The sequence below is a fragment of the Tenrec ecaudatus genome, chromosome 3 (assembly GCF_050624435.1).
Source record: "Tenrec ecaudatus isolate mTenEca1 chromosome 3, mTenEca1.hap1, whole genome shotgun sequence".
NCBI lineage: Eukaryota > Metazoa > Chordata > Mammalia > Afrosoricida > Tenrecidae > Tenrec > Tenrec ecaudatus.
The window spans coordinates 123,941,256-123,968,331 of record NC_134532.1 but is presented as its reverse complement, the minus strand read 5'-3'; the positions used below and the strand labels follow the sequence as shown (position 1 = coordinate 123,968,331).

The window sequence follows — 27,076 nt, the reverse complement described above, 5'->3', positions numbered from 1 at the left end:
GCATCATTACAAATGGAGAAAAGATTGAAGTTGAGGACTAAGATGTGCCTCTAACCTAAGCCAATGAATTTTCAGTTGCCAATGTGCATGTGAAAGTTGGACACTGAATAAAGAAACCTAAAGAACAATAGATTCGTTTGAGTTGTAGTGCTGGTGAGGAATACTGAAAGTATCGAAGACTGTCAAAAGGAGAAACAAGACTGTCTTGTTAGAGGCACGGACAGAGTGCTCCTCAGAGGCAAGGATGGCCAGACTTCGTCTTACATACTTTGGACATACTGTCAAGAGAGACCAGTGCCTGTGGAAGGACATCATGTTTGGTAAAGTCGAGGGGCAGTGGACAGGGGGAAAGCCTTCAACAAGATGGACATAGTGCCACAGAAATATAACAAGTGTGCACAGTGACAAAACAGAATCCAACTCAGATGGAGATCTCCAAGGAACCACGAAGCAGAAGCTGAGGAGACAAGGACCTTTCTTCAGCACTGACAGTGAGAGAAATCAGCTACTCTGGATTCTAGAAGGACTTTTGAAAGTAATATGGATCGACACAGTGGCTATAACAATGGAGCTGGCAGTGTTTCATTCTATTGTACACAGAACCGACTCTATGGTACCTAACCACAATGAACAGCCTCCTAAACTGTGCTAAGACATTTCTGCTTATTAAATCCATCCACTTGGGTTACTTTTGCTACTGCAGCACTCACCAAGAAAACAAATTCATTGCCATGAGTCAATTCTGATTCACAGAGACCATACACAGACCACAACACATCCCAACTTCTAGTGTGTAAGCTCTTGTGTAATCTCTTCCTTTTGAGTGTCTCCTGAACCCATGCTCAAGTGAATTGTACCAATAAAGGAAAAAAAAAAGAAAATGACAGGATACCACTTTCCTGATTAAGTTATAAAAGACTGTGATGTCTGTCTTGCTGGCACTCTTTCTATTGCTTTCTTTGAAGAAGCAAGCTAGAATGTTGTAGATGCCCAGATGGCAAGAAACTAGCTGAGAAAGCCTCCAGCCAACAGACAGCAAGAAACTAAGGTCTTCAGTCAAAATTCCTTGAGGACCAGAATCCTACCAAGGGATGCATGAACTTGGAAGTGGATCCCTCCCCATTCAAGGTTTTCAGATAACCAGCAGCACTCCCAGCATCTTAAATGCAACAATCTGTTATTCATACATGGCCAAAACATAAAACAAGACCAAATGTCCATTTTGATCTAGTATATTAATGGCATTTTGATAAAGGTATCTACCTATCAAAGTGCTTGCATTTGCATGGCTTCCGAGCATAACAAACCACAATGAATAAATCTAGAACTATGACAATATCCTCGAGTAGGGAAGGGTAGAATTGCCCTCATGGGTTCCTGAGACTGCAAATCTTGACAGGAATAGAACATCTTATCTTTCTCCTATGGAACTGCTGGTTATTTCAGACTGCTGGCCTTACAGGTTAGCAGCCCAACTCCTAACCCACAACGCCACCAGGGTATAGAGCCTTTCACAAAACGTTGTAGTTGTGGCGCATGCTGCTTAGGAAATGCAAAGAGGCCAGGTAGGGGTTGCGTCTCCTTTCTTGTAACTGATGTTCACAGCAGTCTGTCTTTGACTAGCTTTAATTAATGTCTCTGTTCTGCTGTCCAAGGAGCCTTCAAAAAGGTCACTTGACACATGACCTTGGATAGCATACCAGGCAACACTAAAATAAAATAGCAGCGAATTGTTATACCAAATTGCCAAACTAACAATCCTCCCTCCGATTCTGCCAGAAAGAATTCTTGAAAGTATTCCAGGCAACACTAAAATAAAAATATATATCCTACCGTCTTCAGTTATCATGCAATTACAGGTCTCTCCAACTAATATCTAGGTCCCAGGATAGTGCAAACAATTAATGTGTTTGCTGCTAACTGAAGGTTGGCCGTTCAAGTCTATGCAAAGGAAGAAAGACCTAGCAAGCTACTTGTGAAAATCAACTACTGAAAATTCTAAGGACCATAGTTCTGTCACATATATGGAATCACCTTACGTCAGAGTTGACTCAGTAGCGACATCTAACTTTTCTACTGGTATAAAGACAGTAGGAGCCAGCCCTCATGAAGCCTATATGATTCAAAATTCGAGGTTCAAACAGATCAGTTACTTTGCAACACAAATCAAGAATTATTATTATTAACACAGAATTACCATGTTAAAGATGTTTTAATATATCTAGAAGTGTTTCTTTCTGTGACTAGAAAGGTAAACTACAAACTATATTCTAAGACAAGCATTTGACTGGTATTGGATAGCTGTTCAAGTTTAAAGATGAATTTGACTTAAAGACAGGTTTAGGAATGGAACTTGCTGGTGGTTCAGGGAATGGGTGCATTGCCCATGGCATTGAGTTCCACTCTGTGTTGGCTGCGGGCTTTGAACCTGATGCTATTATAATTTTTTATTTAAAATAAAAACCACTAAAAATAGATGCAGCAAAAATAAATGTTCAAACTGTAGCTCTAGTTCCCAACCAGGTTAGTGAGGAATTTTGATTACAGAACAAGGGCAGTGAGACAGAGGCTCATAAACTCAGTCCTTAATGAGCAATTAGACCTCAGGTATTCCACTGCACTTCTAACCGACTGCCAGTCAGCTGAAAATCATTGCTAGTTATGGAAGAAAACAGCATACCTGAAGCAAATTTTTATCAATGACAAAGGGTAAGTTATCCTTAATTACTAAAGCTTGTAGTAACTATATAGAACTTTACAAATATTCATTCTTATAAAATATACATTTTAAATAGCATCACTACAATAATCCCTTCATAACACTGGTTTTACATTTCTAAAGATAATGCCACATTTGATCAGAGAAGCCAGATGTTACTGGAATGATAACCGTAATGTGTTGAAAGAAAATAATTGATAACTTAAAGTTCTAAGTACAGTGAAATGTACTTTAAGAAAAGACCCAATTTTTTTATAATATTTCAATTTAAGAAAAGTATAGATTAATCAGATGTATAATAAGAGAAAACAGAAAGTGTTTTCAAGTAAACAGTCATTACAGATGGAAAGTCTGAAAAAAAAACCCTCACTGTCCTGAGTTAATGCTGACTTACAGCGCCCCGCCTGTGGTTTCTGAGACTAACTGTTCACAGGATTAGAAAGCTCAGTCAGTGGGGAGCTTCAAACTGCCAACCATGTCAATCACAGCCTAGTGCATAACTGCCACACCACCATGACTCCTGGTCTTGTTAGAGACACAGAAATGAAAGAAAGCAACAAAAGTCATAAATATGCATGTGTAGGTAAAATTAATGGTGGAACAAACCAGAACTGCATAGGAAGATGACAGGATTAAACCCAATTACAGCAGTAATCACATTAAATGTGAATAGTTAAAAGAAGAAAAGGATTTTAAAAACTCCAACACCAAACTCACAGCCACCAACTCGACTCCAACTCACAGTGGCCCGTGGGGCAGAGTAGAACAGCCCCTCCGGGTTCCTGAGTCTGTGAATCTTGGCGGACACAGAAAGCCTCGTCTTTCTTATGAGGAGCAGCTGGTGGGTTTGAATTGCTGACCTTGCAATTGGCAGCTCAACAAATAACCCATTACATCACCAAGTCTCCTTATAAAAGAGATGCATACAACATGAGAGCAAATAAGTTAAAAGCAAAGAATGAATAATATATAGCTGTCAAACACAATCAAAATATAGCCACATCTATGTAACTCTCACAGTAGCATAATAATTTGAATAGGATAATTTAAATGTATCAATTCTTCTTTAGTACTTCTTATTCATTGACCAGCTTCGATATGTATATGAGGTAACAGAAAACACCATGCCTTGAGTCAAGCACACCTCAGTCTTCAAAGTGGCATCTTTGCTTTGTAACACTTCAAAGGGTCTTTTGCAGAATTATCCAATGCACTGCAATCATCTTACTTCTGGACTACTGCTTCCATAGACGCTGATTGTAGGTTTAAGTAAAATTAAATATTCGACAATGTGACTGTTTTCCCCATTCATCATGATGTTATGTATGTCTATTAGTGAATATGTTTATTTTATTTATTTTTCAATATAGAAGGACAGTTATGGTGCAGTAGTCACAAAAGTCTGCAGTTTGAAACTGCTAGCCACTCCACAAGAGAAAAACTAGGTTTTCTACTCTCATATCTCGGACAAGGGACTAGTCACTAACGTATTTAGAATTCTGCCTCATCTCAACAAGAAGAAAACAAATATTCCAATTAAAAGGTGGGCCATGTATCTGAACAGAGAATGTACCAGAAAACACACTTCAATAGCCAACAAACATGGGAGAAAATGCTCACAATTACTAGGCTTCTGGGAGATGCAAATCAAAACACTGATGAGACATCACCTTACATTCACAATGATAACCCAATAGCAAAACACACACACACCAGAACAAAAATTACTGGAGAGAGTGTGGAAAGATTGGAATTCTTTTATACTGTTGGTGGGGTGGTAAACACATACAATTATGGAAAACAATACAGTGCTTCTTGAAACAACTAGGAATAGAAATAAAATACAACTTAAGAAATAAAACAAAGAACATTGAACAGACGCATGATCTCCCACGTTCACAGTAGCACGGTTCACAATAGCAGAAGCTGAAGCCAGCCCAAATGCCCATCAGCTGAAGAATGGATAACGAAACTATCGTACAAACACAAAATGGAATTCTATGCATCCCTAAAAAACAGTGATGAAACCCGAAACATTCATGAACTGGAGGAACCTGGAAACCATTATGCTGAGAGAGGTAAGTCAATCACAAAAGGACAAATATTGTATGTGTCCACTACCATAAGGGTAAAATCCAAGACAAGCAAAGACAAGCTCCAATTCTCAGGCCATACAGTCTTCAACCTGGTCCCCCAGCCAAAGAGGCTGTGTGCCTACCTAGCTTTCATAATCTATATATCACCCCACTGTTAGAACACTCTAAGTGTTAAGTACCACCTCAAGAGATAGGGTCAGTTTCCCAAGTCAGGGGAGCAGATGATCAACTAATTTCTGCGAAATAGCAGTGTTCTGTGGTCACCCAAAATTAACAGACAATCCTTTGTGAGTAATTAGTGCAATTTACCTAGATCAAGGTGCAGGGCTCATGTCTATATTGGAGGAGGAAATTGCTCTTCTGATGTTGGGTGGGTTAAGTAGGGCACGATCATTGGGGAAAATGCTTAACATTGCTTGTAGAGATCTCCAGGGGAGGGGGGGGCGGAAATGTACCTAGCATTATGTTCCTAACTGGGTACTTTACACCAAATTCACAACTAACTCTTGGGGACTCAGGCAGCATGCTATGGACAAGTCCTTCTGAAGTATATAACACCCTTAATAGATCACACAATAAAAATGAGAACTAGAAACTCCACTAAGCAAAGTGGAGTTTAAACTCATTGATTACAGAATCAGTGAATGGAAATATTCCCTTGAGCTTTAAGCTGAAATGCTCTAGGAGATGCAGGTATAGACAACTGCTATCCCAAGATTAAGGGATTGATGCTCATTGTACTTTGGGTGAGTACCTTTGAACCTATTGTACCTTTGAACCTATTGTTCTGAAGGTGCCCTATGAATGACAACACAGGGCTAACATATATTTTGTTTTCACACTCTCTTTGCCTTTATGTGATATATGTTAGTCTATCAGGTATAGTATTACTGAAAGTATTTTCATATCTCCAACCCTCAAGACATGTGTAATAAGTTTCCAATCACTCACATTTTGAAGATAAACAAATTAACAATTCATGAATTGGGGTCTGAAAAGAAGTCCTACACAGACATAAAAATCCTTTGCTCAGGTGTTTTACCATTGACTAAACTGATGTAACTATCAAGTAATACCTTAGGTCCAATAAGGAAGATCAAGATGTACTACAATAAAATGATGTCCAAAAGGGAACCAGGGACTTATGGAAACAATAGTCATATGAATGGATTTTGAGTTCAGTTAATTGTAACCTCATATAAGAACAATTATTTCTTATGACAGACCCTGCTTGGTACTCGCCCTCACTGAAGAAAGGGCTGTTATGGCAAGGTGTGGTCCTCACCAATGAGATTCAGATACATAACAGCCTGGCTATCATTAAAAATAACATCTGGGGCCTTAAAGGTATTTGTCTCAAAACAAGTAGCCATCTAAGTGAAAAGTCAGCTAACTCCATATGGAAGAGCACACCAACCTATGTGATTCAAGGATTACAAATAATGAGATCCCAACCTGGAGGAGGGAAAGGGACTAGTGCCTAAATTCAAAGAAGCTGGTTTGCAGAAGGCTACAGATGACAGTGAAAGCCCAAAATCCATTTACAGAGTCCCTGTGTGAATTGAGTCCTCCGTAACTTCCAAATGCACATGGACTAGGAATGTTACCAGCTTCTATGTCAGACAGAAAGCATCATGAAGTGGATTTTAACAGCTGTACTAGGCTGGCTACCACATGTCCCTCCATTTGTCACTGTAGTGGCGTCTGTGTTGTGATGCTGGAAGCTGTGTCACTGGTATTTCAAAACCAGCAGCGTCACCCACAGTGGACAAGTTGCAGCAGAGCTTCCAGAGTAAGAACAGACAACAAAGACGTACTAAAAATAACTAGTCCACATTTCACCATTACAGGAGGTAGCACATGAGCAAGAACCAATGAGACTGAAGGAAGAAGTCCAAGGAGCATTGAATGCACTAGCTTAAATCAAGGCACCAAGAATTCATGGAAGACCAACTGAAATTCTTCAACAGGCTGAGGAAGCACAGGAAGCACTCGTTGTCTATGCCAGGACATTTGGAAGACAGCTACTTGGCCGACTGACTGGAAGACATTTGTATCATTCCAAAGAAAGGTGACCAAACAGAATGCTGAAATTATAGAACAATATAACTGTTATCACATGAAAGTAAAATTTTGCTAAAGACCATCCAACAACTGTTGCAGCAATACATTCACAGGGAGCTACCGGAAGTTCAGGTCAGATTCAGAAGAAGATGTGGAATGAAGGTATCACTGCTGATGTAACATGGATCTGACTGAAAGGAGAGAATGCCAAAAAGATGTTTATTTGTGTTGTGTTGACGATAAGGAGGAACCTCCCCCCCAAAAAAAAGATGGAAATTTTTTTCAAAGCTATGTATTTAAATTTTTTACAAAACAACCTTATCAGCTTCAAAGTGCACTCCATTAACTTAATACATTTGTCAAAACGGTAATTCCATTTTTGGAAATATTTTTCAAACTCATCTGTTTGGATGGCTAACACCCCCTCCCTCATTTTGTTCTTTACCTTTACTTCTAGGTCGTCAAATTGCTGGCCTTCCGCATCCCTCTGCATTTCCAGAAACAAAAAGAAGTCCATTGTATATCAGTCTACTTCAGCTCAGCAACGCCTAGGATATCCATCTTCATGCATTACATTTAATTTTTGATGACTTTCAATTTTCCTAGATTCAAGCTTCATAAATTCCAGGTTCCAAGTCGATTTTTGCAGTTGCTTCTTTTTACCTTGAGTTGTGCCCTATCAGCAAATGAAGACCCCGGAGGCTCCACTCTGTTCAGTGGCCATGGTAGACTCCACTTTGAGAAAGCACTGCTCATCAATTACATTTTGTGTGCCTCCTCAGGCCAATCTCCATCAGTGTTCTGATTCCACTCATAGGCCTTCAGGAGTTTCATGCTATACATACGGTTTTCAGTGCAACTTCTTCCAAAGTGGTGGCTGACTCCTTCACAATCTGATTTCAGTTTAGAAGCTCCAGTGAACCCTATTCCCTTTATGTGACCTTGATGGCACTTGAAATACTAGTGACATGGTTTCCAGCACCACAGCAACACATAAGCCACCACACTATGACCAACTGACTGATACGTGCTGGAAAATATTAATTTTATAAGCAATAAGCATAGAATACAGGAACTGCTAAAACCCAGCTTTACTCAGTCATTCAGCAAATATTGAAAACCTTACTATGTGTCAGATATTGGCATTGAGAGTACAATAATTAAGATGATAAAATCTTAGGCTCAAATAAGGGAAGTCAGACAAATTAGTAATTGCCTTACATAAAGTGTTCCCAATATTTAAGATATAAGACAAGAGAATTCTTGAGAATTGAATTGCTGGAGTATAAAATAAAGAGTTAGGTTTGAAATACATGGATATATGAAAATGTGAAGTGCCAGCTACAAATGACAACAATGAAAGTATCAAGAATTTAAGGAGATAAGAGGGAAAAATTTGAGCAGAAAAAAAAAACACGAGTTTAGTTTCGGATAGACTTCATTTGAGGCACCAACAGCGGAAGATAAATCAACCTGGCACAAAACAATAAAAGTCAGTCTAGTCTGAGAAAGTAGCTAGGCAGCAAGTGATGGAAGGACAGTTTGTCAGTTCTATGGCCACAACTGCTGTCACAAAACAAAGAAAAGCACATTCTTCATGTACAAGCACAAACTAGGACGCTGATGCATGTTCTCAGTGAGAGACGTGGGCATGCAGAGCAACCGCACGCATATTGCTTACTAAACTGAAGTACAGCGTGCATTCCCTGACTTGGAATCCCTATTTTCAGACTGGCTAATGAGGTAAAATAATTGCTAGCAGAACAACTAAGTCTGAGGACAAGAACATGGACAGCTAATGCTTCTGCAAGAATAAAGTAATGGCCTCCGCCATCAAAGAATTCTGCTGTGCCAACTAGTGTGGATAATTACCTTGATAATTAATATGCTGCTAATATCAGGAACTTTATGCCATTTAAGCTCAGAAAGCAACAAAACACTCCTTAGCACAATAATGCCAGGAGCAGTCAGATTATGGACAGATTATTGATAATCCATGACTCGAAGTTGATTGTCCCTGGACAAAATTTACTTTGATGAGCTAAAATACAGAACCTCCTCAAATAATTTTTCTTTTAAAAATATGTTGCTGCACTCATGAATCCAGAATTTGAGTATTCACTATCTCTCACACTCCTGAAAGCTGAGCCCACTCTGGTCCATTTGGGGCTACAAATGCTGAGAGACTGTGAGAATTGGCCTAAGGTCAAGACAACAGAGTTTTCAAATTATCAGATAGATTTTAAAAAAATAACTCTTCAATCATCAGAGGCAGAAAGAATGTCTTGAGAAATTGCTGACACAAGAAAGCAGTGGTTCTCAACCTTCCTAAAGATGTGACCCTTTTAATACAGTTCCTCATGTTGTGGTGATCACCCAAACATACAATTATTTTTTATGCTACTTCACAACTAGAATTTTGCTACTGTTATTAATTGGGTGACCCCTGTGAAAGGGTCATTCGACCCCCAAAGGGGCCACGACCCACAGCTTGAGAACCGCTGATAGAGGATTGACCAAGCAGCCTACAGTAAAAGGTGCGTAGGAATTTGGAGGGAGAAAGACTGAGAGTAAAGAATAACCACCTCCTACTTTTGAAGATGAAAGGTCTGCGCGCCTCTCCTCTTGTATAGCTCAAAGTAACAAGTAAGTTACATCAAGTCCAAATTCTGCTCTTCCCACATCATGGTCTGTTTAACCTACCTGACCTTTAAGGAAAAGAACTATGTGTGGTATAGTGATTAAGCATTCGGTTGCTAACTATAAGGAACCACCAGTGCTTCCTACTCCCATGAAGAGTTACAGTATCAAAAACCCATAGAGCAGATCTACCCTGCCCTATAAGGTCGCCATGGGTCAGCATTGACTTGATGGCCATGAATTTGGGTGTTTTTTTATCTCTTCATAGTCCAATGTGTTATTGATCCTAAGATAGGAGAGGCAGAATGTACCTAGGAAAGAAATAGTAGCTATTCTAAAATTACCCTGCCAGGGAATCTGGCAGGAAAGTCACTGGTGATGCACCTGCCCTTTGTCTCAATTATCGTCATGTCATCCCTAAATATTGCTAGATAGAGGAATTACAGGCTGCCATGATTCCTCTCCCCATCCAAATTAATGTGCTCTGAGCAGAGTTCAAAGAAGTTGTAAATGTTTTTAGTGATGCTACACGTGCTGACAGGAGTTCTGGTGACACAGTGGGTAAAGCACTCTGCTGCGAACCAAAAAAAAAAATCCAAGGTTCAAACCCATAAACCACTCCATAAAAGATGTGGCTATCTGCCTCCAGAAAGATTTTCAGCCTTGGGAACCTTGTGGGGAAATTCTCCTATGTCTTATAGGGTCTCTATGAGTTGGAATTAATTGGATGCCAATCAGTTTTGGGTTTGATTTTGGTTCTGGTGTGAGTGGTACATTCAATTGTTTACCTTTATTTCAAGAATTGGTTCACTGTTTTTAAATTTAAGCACTTTGTGGCATAGCATAGGGCTATAAGCTAGGATTAATGGAGTTAAAGAAGATAGTCATTGTCCTCGAGTAGCTGACATTTTACTGGGGCAACCACGTAAGTTAACAAATAATTACAGCATAGTTTCAAAGTGCTGTGACAGAGTAGTGACAAGTTCAGTGTAGAAAAAGTAGAGCTAGAGAATTTCACTTTAGTTGAGTCTCAAGGAGAAGTGGAAATTAGTCAGGAAGGAAGACAGAATATCAGAGGTGAGAGAGCGTGAACATATGGCAACTACAAAGTTGGAATTGCTGAAATGTAGGTTAAGTGTTGGCACAGGTATGAGCTGCAAATGATCTGGGAACATGTAGAAACAATACAGGGAATGGAATAGGGAAAACTTTACGTACCACATTAGTCGCATTAGAACGAAAGAAGTTGATTTTAACCTCACTGCTAAAAATTATTTAAGGGAAAGGAGAAAACATGATTGTTTATATTTTTTTATTGTTTATATTTTAAAGGGATTGTTCAAGTCATGAGATAGAGTTTGGAGACTAGAAGAGAGAGACCAGTAATACTTTATTGATGTAATTCAGATTGGAAATAATGAGCATTTGAACTAAGTCAAAGGGCAGTGGAATGCAGAACTGGGACCAACTGAGAAGATAAATAAAATGTCTTAATGATCAGTGGGGATGGCAGGTGGGCAAGCAGAGAAGAAATGTCTAGAATAATTCCAAAGCTTTAAGCCCAGGATTGACTTAGAGAATTTTAGAAAAAGGAGACCGTTTTCTGGATAAATTCAGAGCACAGGGATAGAAATTTTCAAAACAGTAATTGACAAAGCTGAAGTCCTTAAGATCAAGAGCAATACATAGAACATCTGTAACTTGTGCAGTGAGTTCAACACTGCACTCCTAACCGCAAGGTTCCCGGTTCCAATCTACCACTTGCTCCACAGGAGAAAGATGAGGAATTCTGTTCCCATAGGGAACAGTCTACGGAAACTCTGTGAAGCAGTTTGACTCTGTCCTTTCGAGTCCCGAGGAATCAGAATTGACTCAGCAGCAGTGGCTCACTGAGTTATAACTCTAAAGGGTCTCTTCTCGGGGACATTGGAACCAGAAAATAGGCAGTAATGGAAGGTGTGTGTTTGAAGAAAGGTCCAGGAGAAGCACATCAAGCAAAAGATAGCAAGTAAAAGCTATTTTGAGACATGCAGAATTTAAGGAATATTGTAAAAGCCCATTTGGAGAGGGGGGGAGGAGTTATTCCATTATTCAGCATTTAACGATTGATGAGTCACAACCATGTGTCAGGGGCTGTACCAAGCCAACAGTTGGAAAAACAACCAGGAGAAAATGATGATGTTAAAAATACCATGAGATGAAGATCAGTTATAGCTAAATAAACTAAGAATTAAAAATTACCATAGGTTTTCCAGCTATCAAAAGACATAGTGCCTGGGGTCTTAAAGGCTTGAAGGTAAACAAGTGTCCATCTAACTCAGAAGCAACAAAGCCTACATGGAAGAAGCACACTAGCCTGTGCGATCACGAGGTATCGAAGGGATCAGGTATCAAACATAATCAGAACAAAAAAATCTTACCATAGTGAATGAGGAGGGGAGTACGGGGGGAGACCCAAAGCCCATTTGTTGGCCACTGGAGATCCCCTTGCAGAGGGGTCTTGGAGAGGAGATGAGCCAGTCAGGATACAATGTAGATGAAACATACAACTTTCCTCTAGTTCCTAAATGTTTCCTGCTACCCCACGGTCATGATCCCAATTCTACCTGACAAATCTGGCTAGACCAGAGGATGTACATTGGTACAGATAGGAACTAGAAACACAGGTAATCCAGGGCGGATGATCCCTTCAGAACCAGTGGTGAGAGTGGCGATACTGGGAGGGTGGAGGGAGGTTGGGTTGGAAAGTGGGAACCGATTACAAGGATCTACGTATAATGTCCTCCCTGGGGGACGGACAATAGAAAAGTAGGTAAAGGGAGATGGTGGACAGGGCAAGATATGATGAAAAATAATTTATAAATTATCAAGGGTTCATGAGGGAGGGGGAAGCAGGGAGGAAGGGGAAAAAATGAAGAGCTGATGCCAGGGGCTTAGGTGGAGAGCAAATGTTTTGAGAATGATGAGGGCAGTTAATGTACAAATGTGCTTTACACAATTGATGTAAGTATGAATTATGATAACAGTTGTATGAGTCCCTAATAAAATGATTAAAAAATAATAATAATAAAAGAAAACTTGACTAACAGTAAAATAAATTACTATAAGTTTAAGAATTCTAGATGGGTTTTGGTGGCCAGAGAGTTAATGCTGATAGCAGTTTTGCTGTCGAGTATAGTAAGATAAAACAGATATAATAAAGTTTAAGAATCCTAATAAGGAGCTCTGGTGGCTTAGTGATTACATATTGGACTACTAACTACAAGGTCAGTAGTTTGAAACCACTAACTGTTCTTAGAGAAAAATGAGGCTTTCTACTTCTGTAAAGAGTTAGTCTCAGAAACCAAACCTGCAAAGGCAGTTCTGCCCTGTCCTCGAGTCACTATGAGTCAGATCCAACTCAACGGCAATAAGTTTGGTTTTGGTTTTAGTTTAATCAGATAGACATAGCAGAAAAATTCAAGATTAAAACAATGACAGATGACAATTTTATAATCCACACAAAGAAACAAAATCTGATCCTAATGTGATTTTCATATGACCATAACTTTAGTTTAAAAACATATGGTGTAGGTATAGAACTAAATATGTGCTAACAAGGGGAAAACCGTAATTTGGATTTGAATTTCAGAAAGTCATTAGAAGACAAAAAATAAAATGGAAGCAAGTAATATTTAGATTATTTGTATCTACTCCAACCCTTAAGAGTATATACAGCTTTTGTAATAAAATTGGTAGGGCGGTAGTTTAAGGGGAATGTGGATATTATCAGCAAAGAAGCACCTGGATGGGAAAAAATAGAGAGGTGGGATTATCTTTAAATGAAGTTATATAGTATAAATATAAAAGTTATTATTCAGTGCTGCTGGTAGACTTTCAGCTCAGAGAGAGTTCATATGAAGAGCTGTCCTATCGTGTCTCCTAGGCCATCTTAGGGAAGCAGATCGCTGTATCTTCCTCCTAGGTGGGTTCGAAGTTTACCTCTTCGTAAATTAATGTCTCAGGTGAACAATAACAACGGTATGTGAGGCAGCCAGGACTGCAAAGAGTAAAGACCATAATAGAGAAGTACGTGGGGGATTTGGAGTATTACATTCGCAACAGTCATGAAATCAAAATTCTAGGGTTATTCTTTACAAGTGAGCACCTTACGGGAAACCGTTTTCATTGACGTGCACTTACTAGATTTGGGCAATGGGACAAGCTATTTTACCAGTTCTCATTGTAAAATAAGTATAACACTTCTGCCGACTTTATGCTTTGCCATACCTGAGTGCTATTCTAAATGGACGGTCGCTTTGTGTGTAAGTCGCAGGCCCACACAGCAGCGGCGCAGGCTGAAGGCGAAGCGCCTGCGACAGAAGGCTGGGCTTTCCTCCATCTTACCTGTCACCTGCTGCTTCAGGAAAGGTACTTGGTAAGACCCAGGACCTACACAGTCCTCTGTGCCGCTACCCTCGGTCAATTTGAGCAAACGGGGCGCCCGATCATACATAATGGAAGGGCAGGGCGCTGAAAAAGGGGTGGACACACGGGGTGGCTACAGACTAGGGGTACCAAGCACCAGGCACACGTGAGGGGGCCCGACCACCACACTTCCGGAAACGGAGGCGCTATCCCCGAGGGCAGGGGCACCTCCGGCCCGCTCAGTGGTGCCAGGTACCCCCATGAAGCCTTGGGGCCGGCGGTAAGGCGGGGGGCCGGCGCGCAGCCAGAGCGAGTCCTCCCACACAACAGTCAGGGCCACGGCTGAGGTGGAAGCCGCTCCTGGACGTCGTTAGGAAGCACAGCAGGAGCCGCCCTGAGGCTTCCGGCCGTGGCTCCGCCCATCGCCAGCCTTCCCGGAAGCTAGGGAGGGGCGGGCCGGGCTGGGGCGAGGGTGGGCCGGCCGCCCGGCCCGAGCCTACGGAGCATGCGCATAGGTGTGCGCGCCGCTCGGCCGCCGGCGGGCTCCGGTGACGTCAGCTTCCAGGAAAGAGGGCGGATGCTGTTCGGGTTTTGGAGTGCTTCAGCTCCTGGGCTCTGGTCGCTCTACGAAGAACGCTTTAAAAGAGGTCAGGGAAAATTGACCTTGGGCCATTTGCCGTGTATATCAGGGTAGCTGGAAGAAACTCAAGCGCAATCATGAAAGAAAAATACTGATACGAATCAGATCCTGCTTTCCGCAACTCCCTCCACCACGCTCTTTACAGAGGGAAAGCACGTCTGAAGTTTATCCCACAGATGATCCAGACTGTGCTAAAAGGAATCCGGGGATGCAAGGGAGTGGGGAGAGGGAGGTGCAGAAAGGGAGAACCAGGTAAGGAGAGGCGATGCTCGCCAGCTTAAGCAATGCAAGTGTGGATAAACTGGAAGTTACTTGTGTTGTCTGATACTGGGCAGGTAACCGATGGTAATATTTAGTCATCGCTATTTATAAAGTAAAGCAACGGTATGGGGAAGGTCCACTAAATCAGTACTGCCTAGCTTTTGCGCTTGAGAAGTGTGTGTGTGTGTGTGTGTGTGTGTGTGTGTGTGTGTGTGTGTGTGTGTGTGTGTGTTGGACTTAAGAGTTCCCTAGGCAATTTTTCCCAGCTAGACCCCAGGGCTTGAATTGGACTGGACTTAAGCCCCTTCTGCTGCTGTGTGAGCCATTTCTTTAGACATTGGTACATATACACGCATCAGTGGTTTTGCTTCTGCAGAACCTGGCCTTACACACCATAGTAAAAGATGGACCCGAAAAAAACCCCAAAGATTTATTTGACACTAAAATGTTGGTACCTTTCATTTCTCAATGCTCCCCGCAATCGGAATCAACTTTAAAATGGGCCTTCAACCAGAGCAAAATAGAGAATTAAAGCCAACTCTATTGCATATTAGCTGTCTTGAAAAACAGTAGTCAACAATTTTTTTTCTTTATAACTCGTTAGAATTGAGTAGATACTAGATGCTATCTGGAGTCTCTAATGAGGGGTGGGAATTCTGTGGAAAGAGGACACTACACGCTTTACAGATGTTATAAAACTTCCATTTTGTGTGCTTGACAAAATGGATGTATGTATGGATTGTGATAAGTTGTCCATTCCCCAATAAAATGAATTTTTTTAAAAACAAACAAAAAACTTCCATTTTGAAATTAATTTCCTCAACCCATTATGACTTAATTGGTTACGCTTTTTTAAACCAAAACACTCACTGCAGTCAAGTCGATGCTGATTCACAGAACAGGCTGGCACTATCCCTATGAGTTCCGAGACTATAACTCTTTACAGGAATAGAAAGGCCCATCTTTCTCCCTTAGAATGGCTGGAGGTTTCAAACTGCTGGCCTTGCAATTAGCAGCCCAACAGTAAGGAATCTAGGGGAGGAGATGAGTCAGTCACTGTGCGATGCAGCACCAATGAAGAATACAGATTTCCTCTAGTTCCTAAATGCTTCCTTCCCTCCCACACACCCCCAACTATCATGATCCGAATTCTACCTTGCAAGTCTGGATAGAGCAGAGGATGTACACTGGTGCAGATAGGAGCTGGAGGCACAGGGAATCCAGGACGGATGATACCTTCAGGACCAGGGGTGTGAGTGACAATACTGGGAGGGTAGAGGGAGAGGGGGTTGGAAAGAGGGAACCAGTTACAAGGATCTACATGTGATCTCCTCCCTGGGGAATGGACAACAGAAAAGGGGCGAAGAGAGATGTCAAACAGGGCAAGATATGACAAAATAATAATTTATAAATTATTAAGGGTTCATGAGGGAGGGGGGAGCAGCGAGGGAGGGAGGGAAGAGGACCTGATGCCAAGGGCTTAAGTGGAGAGCAAATGCTTTGAAAATGATGAGGGCAATGAATGTACAGATGTGCTTTACACAACTGATGTATGTATGGATTGTGATAAGAGTTGTATGAGGCCCTAATAAAACATTTTAAAAAATAAATTAACCACCAGGGTTCCTCCGCTTTTAAAAAAGTGATGGCAAGAAATCATTCAGCGCATATCAAAGTAAATTTTATCTATCAATGTTTTTAGAAGTTACATTGTAAAGTAATATGCATTCAAGTTAAAATAGTGAAGACACACCTGCCTATGGGAAAGTGATAGTTCAGTGGTAGACTTCTCATCTCTCAGGAGGGAGCCTGTGCTGCGTTCCCATTTTTACGTGTCTGTGGACTGTAGACTATATAGCTATGAGATCATGCCATAGTCTATAAAATGGGTTTTGGAAATTATATACCATATTACTAGTAAACACCCGATTTTTTTTAACTTCATTGAGTACCAACTTTATGCCAAGAACTGTTTGAAGTACTTTACATGAACAATGCTCAACCAAGAAGGTAAATTCTATTAATAGCTCTACTTTTTTTCAAGGAAGATGTTGAAACTTAGAGCGATTAAATGTCTTGCACAAATCTCATAGTTAAAGAAGGAAGGAGGTAGATTTAGAGGGAGTTTTCATAGCCATTGAGAGGAAAATGCCTCCAACTATTCCCTACTCCCCACGCCGTTATTTTATAAAGGAGGCTGGGAAATGCAGTTTATTTCCAGGCATCTGATTCCAATATTAAAGGGAAAAAATAAAGAAAGAAGTAAAAAGTGTGAAGGAAGTATCTCTGTTTCTCCCATAGTCCATTTTTTTTAAGGAAAGCTCCCCCTCACTTGGTGTCCAAAGTACTTGGCTCTCTAGATGCACATTGGACTATCTACTGGCAGCTCCCACTGGCCCGTGCCCAATGTTCAATGTCTCTTCCTTCTTTCGCCTCCTCATTCTCTCCCTTCTGTCGTAGTGCTGCTGTAACAATTACATAAATAAGTGTCCTAGTACTGCTGAACACAAAGTTATGGATTGTGGCAGCCAAGAACCCAAACCACACACGTTGCATTGGGTAAATCTATTGCAAAAGACCTCCTTAAAGTGTTAAAGAGCAAAGAAGTCTCTTTGCAGAGTAAGGTGTGGCGACCCAAGGTATTTGGGTATTTTCAATTGCCTTATTTGCATGAGAAAGGTGGACAATGAATAATTAAGAATGGGAAAGAACTGGTGCATTTGAATTATGGTGTTGATGAAGAATATTGGAAGTACTGTGGACCGCCAGAAATAAAAACAGTTAAGTCTTGGAAGAATTACAGCCAGATGCTCTTTGATAACAAGACTGGTGAAACTTGGTACTTTGGACCTATTATCAGGAGACTTAGCCATGCTTGGTTGGTTAAATCAGCAAAAAAGCAGACAATCCTCAAGAAGATAGATATAGTGGCTGTTTCTGTCTTTGGGATATCTCTGAAATCCATGCTCTTACCCCCATTAAGACTGTCATTTTGTTGATGCTCTCAACCTGCTGATTTGGCCCATTCTTATACTAGCTCAAATAGATTCCATCCTCCAAGTCCGCTGCTATAATTTTTCCCACACCAGAAAGCTATGTTGATCTTCCAAAGTGTAATCTAGGGAATGTCATTGTCCTGCTCAAAAATCTCCTTTGGCATGATAAGGAAGTTTGGCACTGGGTGCTTCCAACAAGCCAATCATCCTTGCCATTCTTAACTACCACATATACTCATGCATAAACTGATTTTTTCAGCACATTTTTATGCAGTTTCTGTGGTAAAATTAGGTGCCTTGGTTGATATTCGGGTCGGTTTATACTCAAGAATATATGGGCATTCTCCTACCTCCCCTTCACATCATGCATATAACAGTTAAGCCAACCCTGAACTTTCCATCCCTGTGGTTCTGTTCAAGGTTACATCTCTGTCTGAAGATGTTCTACACTCTGAATGCTAAACCCCGAGGCACATCGCTGCTCAATACCTCACAGCACGTAGCCCAGCACATTGCAAAGAGTAGATTTCAATCCTACAAATTAATGGTTGAAAAGCTTATAAGATGCTTACTAAAATATCCCTCAGACACACTGCATTTGCTATTCGCTTAGTACTTTAAACGTTGTTCAGATAAATTGCCTTACACTGATTCCAATGACACTACGATGAGAAAAACTCAAAGGCAAATGAAGTGAACACAGTTAGAGGCAGAGCTGCCTGTGGTCTAGTGAAGCGCATCATGGGAGAAAGTATAGAACGGGGTTTGGGAGAGATAATACCAGTAAATATGCCATCATGAAGGGGAAGTTTAAATGATAAGATTGGCTTAAATGAAGTTTGCTCACTTGAAAGTTTCTTAGAAAAAGGTAGTATAATGGTACTTTTTATAAGTCCCTGGGTGGAACAAGCAGTTCGGGATTGACTGCTAACCTAAAGGTCTGGGATAGGAATCCACCCAGTGACACGGTAAGAGAAACACCTGGTTGTCTTCTTTGGTAAAAATCACAGCTAAGCAATCCCATTGAGTAGTTCTCCTTTGTGGAACATAGGATCGCTATGAACTGCTGTCAACTTCATAGCAATGGATCTTAATGTTAACTTATAGCTCAAATGAAAATCAGTGTACATAATACTACACCTCCCAGAGAGGAGCGGCAACTGCTCATTCTGATGGCCTGTCGGTATTGGGCTTGTACTCAAAGCAAAAGGATCAGCCGATTCTTAGACTGCTCTCTCCCATTTCCATGCATTACTGTCTTTTAGCTCCTTCCACAATGAGTCGCCCAAGTCTATCCATTGATTTGCTTTTCATTGTCTAGATATCAAGAAAGGAAAGCAACCAAAAGGCAGTACATCTTGTCTTTTAAATGTGAACTGACTAGTAAGGCATTTTCTTTTGTTTCTAAGAAAAAAGGAAGTTGAAATGAAGAGTGATCTTAAAATATGGGGTATGACTTTATTTAAATGTGAAATCAGTGACTTGCACATCTCGTTATTTGAATTCAGTATGTTGCAGATGAAGATTGCACGGTACGGAGGTCCAAATCTCATGTGGCTTAACTGTGAAGTTTTAGGATTTAAGAATATATTTACATGGCATTTAAAAAAACACTATTGTGCATAACAGTCCCAAAGGAGCTTATTATAATTTAAAAGATTCTCAGTTGTTAAAATTCTATGTCCATACAATATACTGCTTTTCTTATTCTTTGTGGCTGTGTTTTTTTCATAGTATATATTTCTTTACATAGAGACTATACTAACTTGATTTTTTTAATATTCTTATTAATTAACTTTTAAATACAGTACAAATACTTTTTAAATTACCTTGAATTATATGAAATGTTTGTGAATTCTCAGATACTTTCTGTGGTAGTTACATAATCTACTGTCAACTTGAAGAAGGGGTGGAGTCTAGTCTGTCAATCAGGTTATAGCCACTGAAGCCTGTGTGGGCCTGGTCTCCTCCTGAGGATTCTGGGAACTCTGGTCTTCCTCCCTGGAGGTGGCATAGACACCTTCTCAGCTTTGTCTTCCTGCTGACATGTTACATGGAGCTATGCTGATGGAGCCAGGAGAAGCCACATGAAGACCCACCCCAGCACTAAGATGCTTCCACCACCACTGGGTCCACAAGACTTTCCCACCACTGACTGATCTTCCTGCATTAAGTGTCATTGGATGTATTGTGTGAATCTGAAAAGGAATATATAAACTGGTATGGGACATATTGGCCAATATCATACTTATGAACTTCATCTGGACTAGGCTGAGATGTTTTCTTAATATACAATCACTCTTTGTATAAAGCTTTTTCTTATACACATATGAGTGTCTATGAATTTGTTGTTCTAGTCAATCCAGACCAACACATTATGGTACCAGGAGTGTGGTTTAGCTTTGCAGAGCCTTCTTTGCAAGTGTGTCTTAATCCATTTAAAGATTCAAATTAATGACTGAAGGCAAGTGGATTTATAAATATGCCCCAATACTCATTTCTATCAATCATTACATAATAAAAATACTCAGAAGAAAATGGTATAAACCTAATACACCCAGATCCTAAACTGAATTCTTAAAACAGTCAAGTTCAATCCTTATCTATCCTTTGTTAATCCTTATCTATCTTGTCTTAATCCTCATCTAAATTAATCTATTGATTTGAAAAATGACCTTTTGGCCTCTGACTGTATCAAGCTAGGGCTAAGCTTTCTGTCAGCCATTTTGACCGTCTGTCAGCATTTTCACTAAGCAGCATGGTCTCTGAGAAATTCAAGGGGTGATGTTGCCCCTGATCTCAAAATGTACATTAATCACATTTATTTTCACTATTTCAAACAGGAATAACCAAGGACAACAACCAAACAAAATAACCAAAACTTTAACTTCCCATGTTCTTTCTAGACCTCCACCCAGTGAACTGGGTGGCCCTATCTGACCACTGGCTAGCCGAAGAAGAAAAACTACTGTGACGCAGAGGTCAAACAAGCATCCACTCTCCATCTTTACGACTTGTTTCTCTAGTACCCCACTCCCAGGGTACCATTTGTTTCTCCAGTCAACCCAGACTAAGGCACTTTCTTTTCATGGTTGTAATATAAAAGATCTATTGACCATATAGGAACCCTGGTGGGGCAGAAGGTTACATATTTATCTCCTTACCAATTACATTCTCAAATACTTTCAGCCTCACAAACTCTAGGGAGCAAGTCTACTCCTTCCTACAGGGTGGCTTTGAGCTGAAATCCATCCAATGGCTGTGGGTTTGGTTGACTTTGGGGGATGACAATATCTCTCTATTTGGGCAAAGGAAAAGTCTAGCAATACCCAAGAAATAAGAAAATAGGAATTTATAAATTACCTACCATGAGATTAGAGAATGTGTCGAGCATATAAGTGCTATACACTGTATATAACTAATAATTAAGTGAAGAGTACCAGATAACAGAAACATTTAGCCAGTGTGAATAGTCACAATAATGTAAATGATGTACATATGTTCCAAATGTAAGAGTAGCTGAAGAAATTCTAACATTTTTAGCTGAAAGGAATTGATTTTCAGTGAATTCTTATACTTCTAAATAATTATCTTGTAAATTAATTAATTTACTTTACTTTGACATAGTATCTCTTCCTTCCCATGCCTCCCCCACCCCCACTCCCAGTATATGAAAATTGGATGTTCAAACATAATCAAGCAATTTCAAATTCTTACAAACCAAAACCTGGATCAAAGTGACTCCAAGAGCTTTTTGCATCAATTACCTTCAGCTGTCACTTAAATACAATCTTTTATTTGTTGCCCCCTCACACTCCCCTGCTTATCCTAATGCACACTCTTATCAAAGCACACACCATGTAAACAGACATGCACATACACAAAGATTTCGGATCTCCCAGTTGTGGGACAAGATTGAGAAGGTTATACTCCATAGAATTTCATGGAGAATGTTATACTAAATGTAGGGGAAAAAGCACTAGAACATTTTTGGAATGACCATCCCAATTCCTAGGGATGAACTACAATTCTCTCCGATGCCTGGAATATGATCTAAATTTATCTTCATTTTTAAAAATTCATATTCCCTATGTGTAATATATAGAAGCTGGACAAAGAGAATTCTAATGTTTTTTAACTAACGTGTAAGATTCTGGACACTAAAAATTAAATCATAAGAAAGAAAGTGGTTCATTTTTCAGTAAGGTCACTAGGTGGCAGAATTTCACCAATTTATGCTAAAAAAATCATGGTCTATTATTAAACTACATATAAGTTAGCTTTTTACATACATACAGATAATTTAACAGAACTAAATAACAATAAAAATTTAATGTAATATTTACTATATACTACTTTTATGTCCTGATTCATGAACCAAATAAGTACAATTCCAGCATTGGGTAAATAATATAGGTAACCCAAAGAAAACAGAGCTTTCTCAATAATTAAATACATAAAAACATAGACATTAAACATATATTTCTATAAATTTCATATTCGTTGATATTAGTGTGCTAGTATGGGTACAGTAAAACTAATAAAGTATACCCACCACCATCCAGTGGCTCACAGCAACCCCTGTGGGTTTCCAAGACTAACTTTACAAGATCAAGGAGCTAGTGGCTTTGAGCTGCTGACCAGGCAGATCACAGCCCAACATCTAACTACCACAGCACCAGAGCTCCATCAAGTACACTGGAGATTATAATTAGCTAACCCTGGGAGTGTAGGGATCAAATGTTGGACAGCTAACCGCATGGTCAGCAGTTTGAAATCACCAGCCACTCCATGGGAGAAAGATGGGGCTTTCTACTACCATAAGGAGTTACAGACTCAGAAACTCAGAGGGCTTGTTCTACCCTGTCCTCTGCGATAGCTAACCATGTGATCAGCAGTTCAAAACCACCACTGGCTCTTTAGGAGAAAGATGAGGCATTCTTCTCTCAGAAGGATTTACAGTAGTCTTAAAAATCCATCAGGCAGTTCGAGTCTGCCCCAACGGGTCCCTGTGAGTCGGACTTTCACTCAATGGCAGTGAAAGTAATGATTCAGATCAAGTACAGGTGGCCTCCAATTTCATGATATATTTATAATGAGATACACTTACAGCAATCTATTTTTTGTTTTATTGATTATCTTATCCTTAATAATATACACCCATATACAATGTTACAGCACGCAATTTGCTGGTACTCTCCTTTCCAGATGTTTACTCACACATGTTTATATGTAATGTTTCCAACCCCCAAGGGAAAAAATCAGGTTTTTATATTCTGGGGGGGGGAGGAAAGGCAATAATGAGAACTAAAAAGAAAAATTATATGAGGTATCTGACTTACATTAGAATGAACTTATAATGTATTCATTAAAATAGAACTCTAATGTAAGATGTGGACTCCCTGTAGTATAAAGACTATCCTAGAGCTCAAAAATCTGAATTTTCTTACTTAACTGCTTGGCTTGAGTAAATTATATACAATCAAAATCTTAGTTTCTTCATACTTAAAAAGGAGAAAATTGGAAAGGCTCCCAAGTTTATATATTTCACTGTCCCCTTTTCAGAAAAAAAAAGTTACCCGACAGCCCCCTGGAAATAAAAAATATGCACTAAAGTCCATAATCCAGGATAAAAATCTGCTTTTCTAGTGCACCATCCCTCCTCATCATTCCAGTGTCCACCAGGGGGTGCAATGGGAACCACTGATTTGGAAACAACAGAAAATGTTCGTGTTCCCCATATTTAACATCCAGTTGACTTTTAAGAGGCTAGAAGTACTATACTCTCCCTGTAATTTTGTTTTCTGAAATTATTTAGAGTTCAAAGGTGTATCTGTTCTTGAGCCTTATCTTAATATACCGGACACAGCAATCAACCAGTAGAATGTACATCACGTCTCCCAACACTGGCTCAATCATGTTGACCACTTCTATCTGACTAATAATTGGTAAATACTTCTGCCAGGTGGTGAAATCAACTGTTATAAACCCTCATTTAAAGGTTCTAGTGGGGGAAAACAGTTATACATTGGGCTGCTAACCATAAAGTGAGTAGTTCAAAGTCACCAGCCACTCCATAGGAGAAAGATGATGATTTCTACTCTTGTAAATAGTTATTCTCAGAAACTCACATGGCACTATTCTACCCTGTCCTACAGGGTAGCTCTGAGTTGGAATCAACTCAATGGCAGTAAGTTGGGTTGTTGGGTGGATAATCCTGTCTGATGAGCTGTTTCTGAATGGTCACATATGAAGAAGGGAACAGCAAAGGGAGCATCTGTCTGGGTTACTGGTCTGTCCTAAGGCACACTAGGTAAGAGTAGAGTGCCATGCTATGCAGTCATAGTGCCCTTGAATCCCAACAAACAAGGAAAAGCAGGGGCCTGGGGTTGAGGGAATGAGACAAGAAGAAATTGGACAGTAACTGAAAATTAATTAAAGCAGTACTGGGGACCAATGTAAGTTGATGACCTTATAAATTATTTAAATTATTTACTCATATTAATCTTGAGTGGATAGTAATTTTTATAGGAATTTGTTCCCAGGTATGTATGGAGGCTTGCTTAAAAGAGCGGGTACACAAGCAAATGTGGTGAAGAAAGCTGATGGTGCCCGGTTATCAAAAGATCTACAGTTTGGAGTCCTATAAGCTTAAAAATAAACAAGTAGCCATCTAACTGAGAAGCATCAAAGCCCACATGGTAGGAGCACACCAGCCTGTCTGACCACAAGGTGTAGAGGGGACCAGTTATCAGACATCAAAGACTAAAAATCATATCAGTGGGTCCCCACCTTCCTGATAAGATAAATGAAGACAAACATGTGCATAAGCAAACGTGGTAAAGAAAGCTAATGGTGCCCGGCTATCAAAAGATATAACGTCTGGGGTCTTAAAAGCTTGAAGGTAAACAAGTGGCCATCTAGCTGAGAAGCAACAAAGCCTACATGGAAGAAGCATACCAGCCACTGGGTGTCAAAGGGTCAGGTATCAGGCATCATCATAACAAAAAATCATATCACTGTGAACAAGGGGGAGCGTGGGGTGGCGACCCAAAACCCATTTGTAGGCAATTGAACATCCCCTCACGGAAGGATTGCAGAGAGGAAACAAGCCTGTCAGGGTGCAGTATAGCAATGATGAAACATACAACCTTCCTCTAGTTCCTAAATGCTTCCTGCTACCCCATGGCTATGATCCCAATTCTACCTTACAAATCTGGCTAGACAAGAGGATGTGCACTGGTACAAATAGTAACTGGAAACACAGGAAATCTAGGGCAGATAATCCCTTCAGGACCATTGGTGAGAGTGGCAATACCAGGAGGGTGGGGTGGAAAGGGGCAACTGATTACAAGGATCTACATATAACCTCTTCCCTGGGGGACGGACAACAGAAAAACAGGTGAAGGGAGACATCGGACAGTGCGAGATATGACAAAACAATAATTTATAAATTATCTAGGGTTCATAAGGGAGGAGGCAGTGGGGAGGGAGGGGGAAATGAGGAGCTGATGCCAGGGACTTAAGTGGAGAGCAAATGTTTTGAGAATGATGAGGGCACTGAATGTACAAATGTGCTTTACACAATTGATGTATGTATGGATTGTGATAAGAGTTGTATGAGCCCCTGATAAAATGATTTTTTTAAAGAGCTGAACTAATATCTTCTCTGTACCTGCCATAATTATAATTGCATGAATCAGACTTGGAAAATCTCTTGTAGCTGTTCATATTTCTTTTTAAGACAGTTTACCCAGATAAGTCCATTGCCTTCAAGTCACTTTTAAGCCATGGCGACATTGTGTGGTACAATAGTGTTATTATTCATGTGTTATGGAACTGAAGGGTTTTCTTGGTAGTGATCTTTATGAAGGTAGATAAGGGTCCTCTTCCACAGAACTGCTCATTGAGCTGTCTTCAGTAATTTTCTCTACTTCTCCCGAATATAACATCTATTGCAATGGCTACACAGAGCCCACAGACAAAATTCATGATTAAAGGATTTATTCGGGAAGTTAACATGTTATAATGCCAGTGAGAAAAGCTAAGGATATTTGTTTATAAGGATATGTTATAAAGTTCTTTCAGGCTTGCTAATAAGTACCCAAGGAGCATACCACTCTGCTAGAAGCCTCAACCCAAAGGGATTCTGCTCAAGCTCTTTAGGTCAGCAAACTCACCTCCCTGAGGCAAGTGCCTGGAAAAGGCACCTCACTTCCTAAGTCTTAGACCAAAGGCACTCTGTTCCTTCCATGGTTAAGCAAGTCCAACTTCCCCAATTAAGTGCTCAGAGGCACCCTACTCCACAAGTCGGCCTCCTGCACAAAAGTACTCATCTTTACTTGCTCTGGGAGCTGGGAAGCCCATCACTCTGTCCTATGCTCTGGCTCCTAGTTCTGCTGCTGCTCCTCTGATGTTACAGCTATTTTCTGGATCTAGGAAGCCGGCCACACAGGAATCTGGTGTTCAGAGGACATGCTCCACTCCTGGATCGTGATAGTACTGAGACCCTTCTCCTGCTTTTCAGGAGGCTCGTTTTATGCACAGCAAGATGGCGTTCCAGGGAATCCTGTTCAAAATTACCCACAGGAGAAGTCTATCACTATCTTCCCTACCCATGCAGAAAAAGATTGTGTGGGGCGGCAGTTGGAGACTTTGACTCGAAGAACCACATTAAGTAGTGCGCTTCCGTGGCACTGGTTTGGTTCAATCTACCAATTCCAAATTAAGGACCTTAGCTAGTTGCCGCAGAGTATATTCAGACTCATAGCCACCTCGAGGGTTGAAAACTGAACTGCACTCCAGAGACTATTCACTGCTATGACCTTTGGGAAGCAAATCGTGAGTCTTCTACAAAGGTGCCTGTGGACGGGTTCAAATTAACTTTGAGTGCGTGCTTGGCTGTTAAACCACCATATATATGATAGGGACAATAGATGGTCAGTTTTGTTCTCAAATGCTAAGCTTTATTTCAAAATCTCTCGCTCTGTTCCCCTAAAATATTTTTAACCATTAATAAAAGCACATACAGGAGTGAAAATATTATAAGAACAATACATTAAGATATAATCTGATAAAAACTAAATTTCATACTTACGTGGCAGGGGAGATACCATGATCACGAAGATGGTTTTCCCAGGGCGAGGCTTCTCCATTGCACTGCAGGTGTGCTCACCCTGGCGGTTTCCCCCAATGTGGGAAACTCCACTGCCTAATTTGTGGTAATGGGGGACTGCATTCACACTCTCCCCTG

General features: G+C 40.4%; 1 protein-coding gene and 1 non-coding gene across 2 annotated transcripts in view; one reads left to right on the top strand and one right to left on the bottom strand.

Moving 5' to 3' along the window:
* STPG2 (sperm tail PG-rich repeat containing 2) overlaps positions 1-14,255 on the bottom strand; it is a 329,121-nt gene extending 314,866 nt beyond the window's left edge. The window contains exon 1 of the mRNA XM_075543545.1: positions 13,906-14,255. Within this exon, the coding sequence (XP_075399660.1) occupies positions 13,906-14,014 (109 nt within the window). The 5' untranslated portion in view covers positions 14,015-14,255. The remainder of the gene's footprint in view (positions 1-13,905) is intronic.
* Positions 14,256-26,912: 12,657 nt separating this feature from the next.
* On the top strand, positions 26,913-27,076 carry LOC142443828 (U1 spliceosomal RNA). Its single transcript, XR_012783572.1, has one exon. It is a non-coding gene; the product is annotated as a U1 spliceosomal RNA (small nuclear RNA).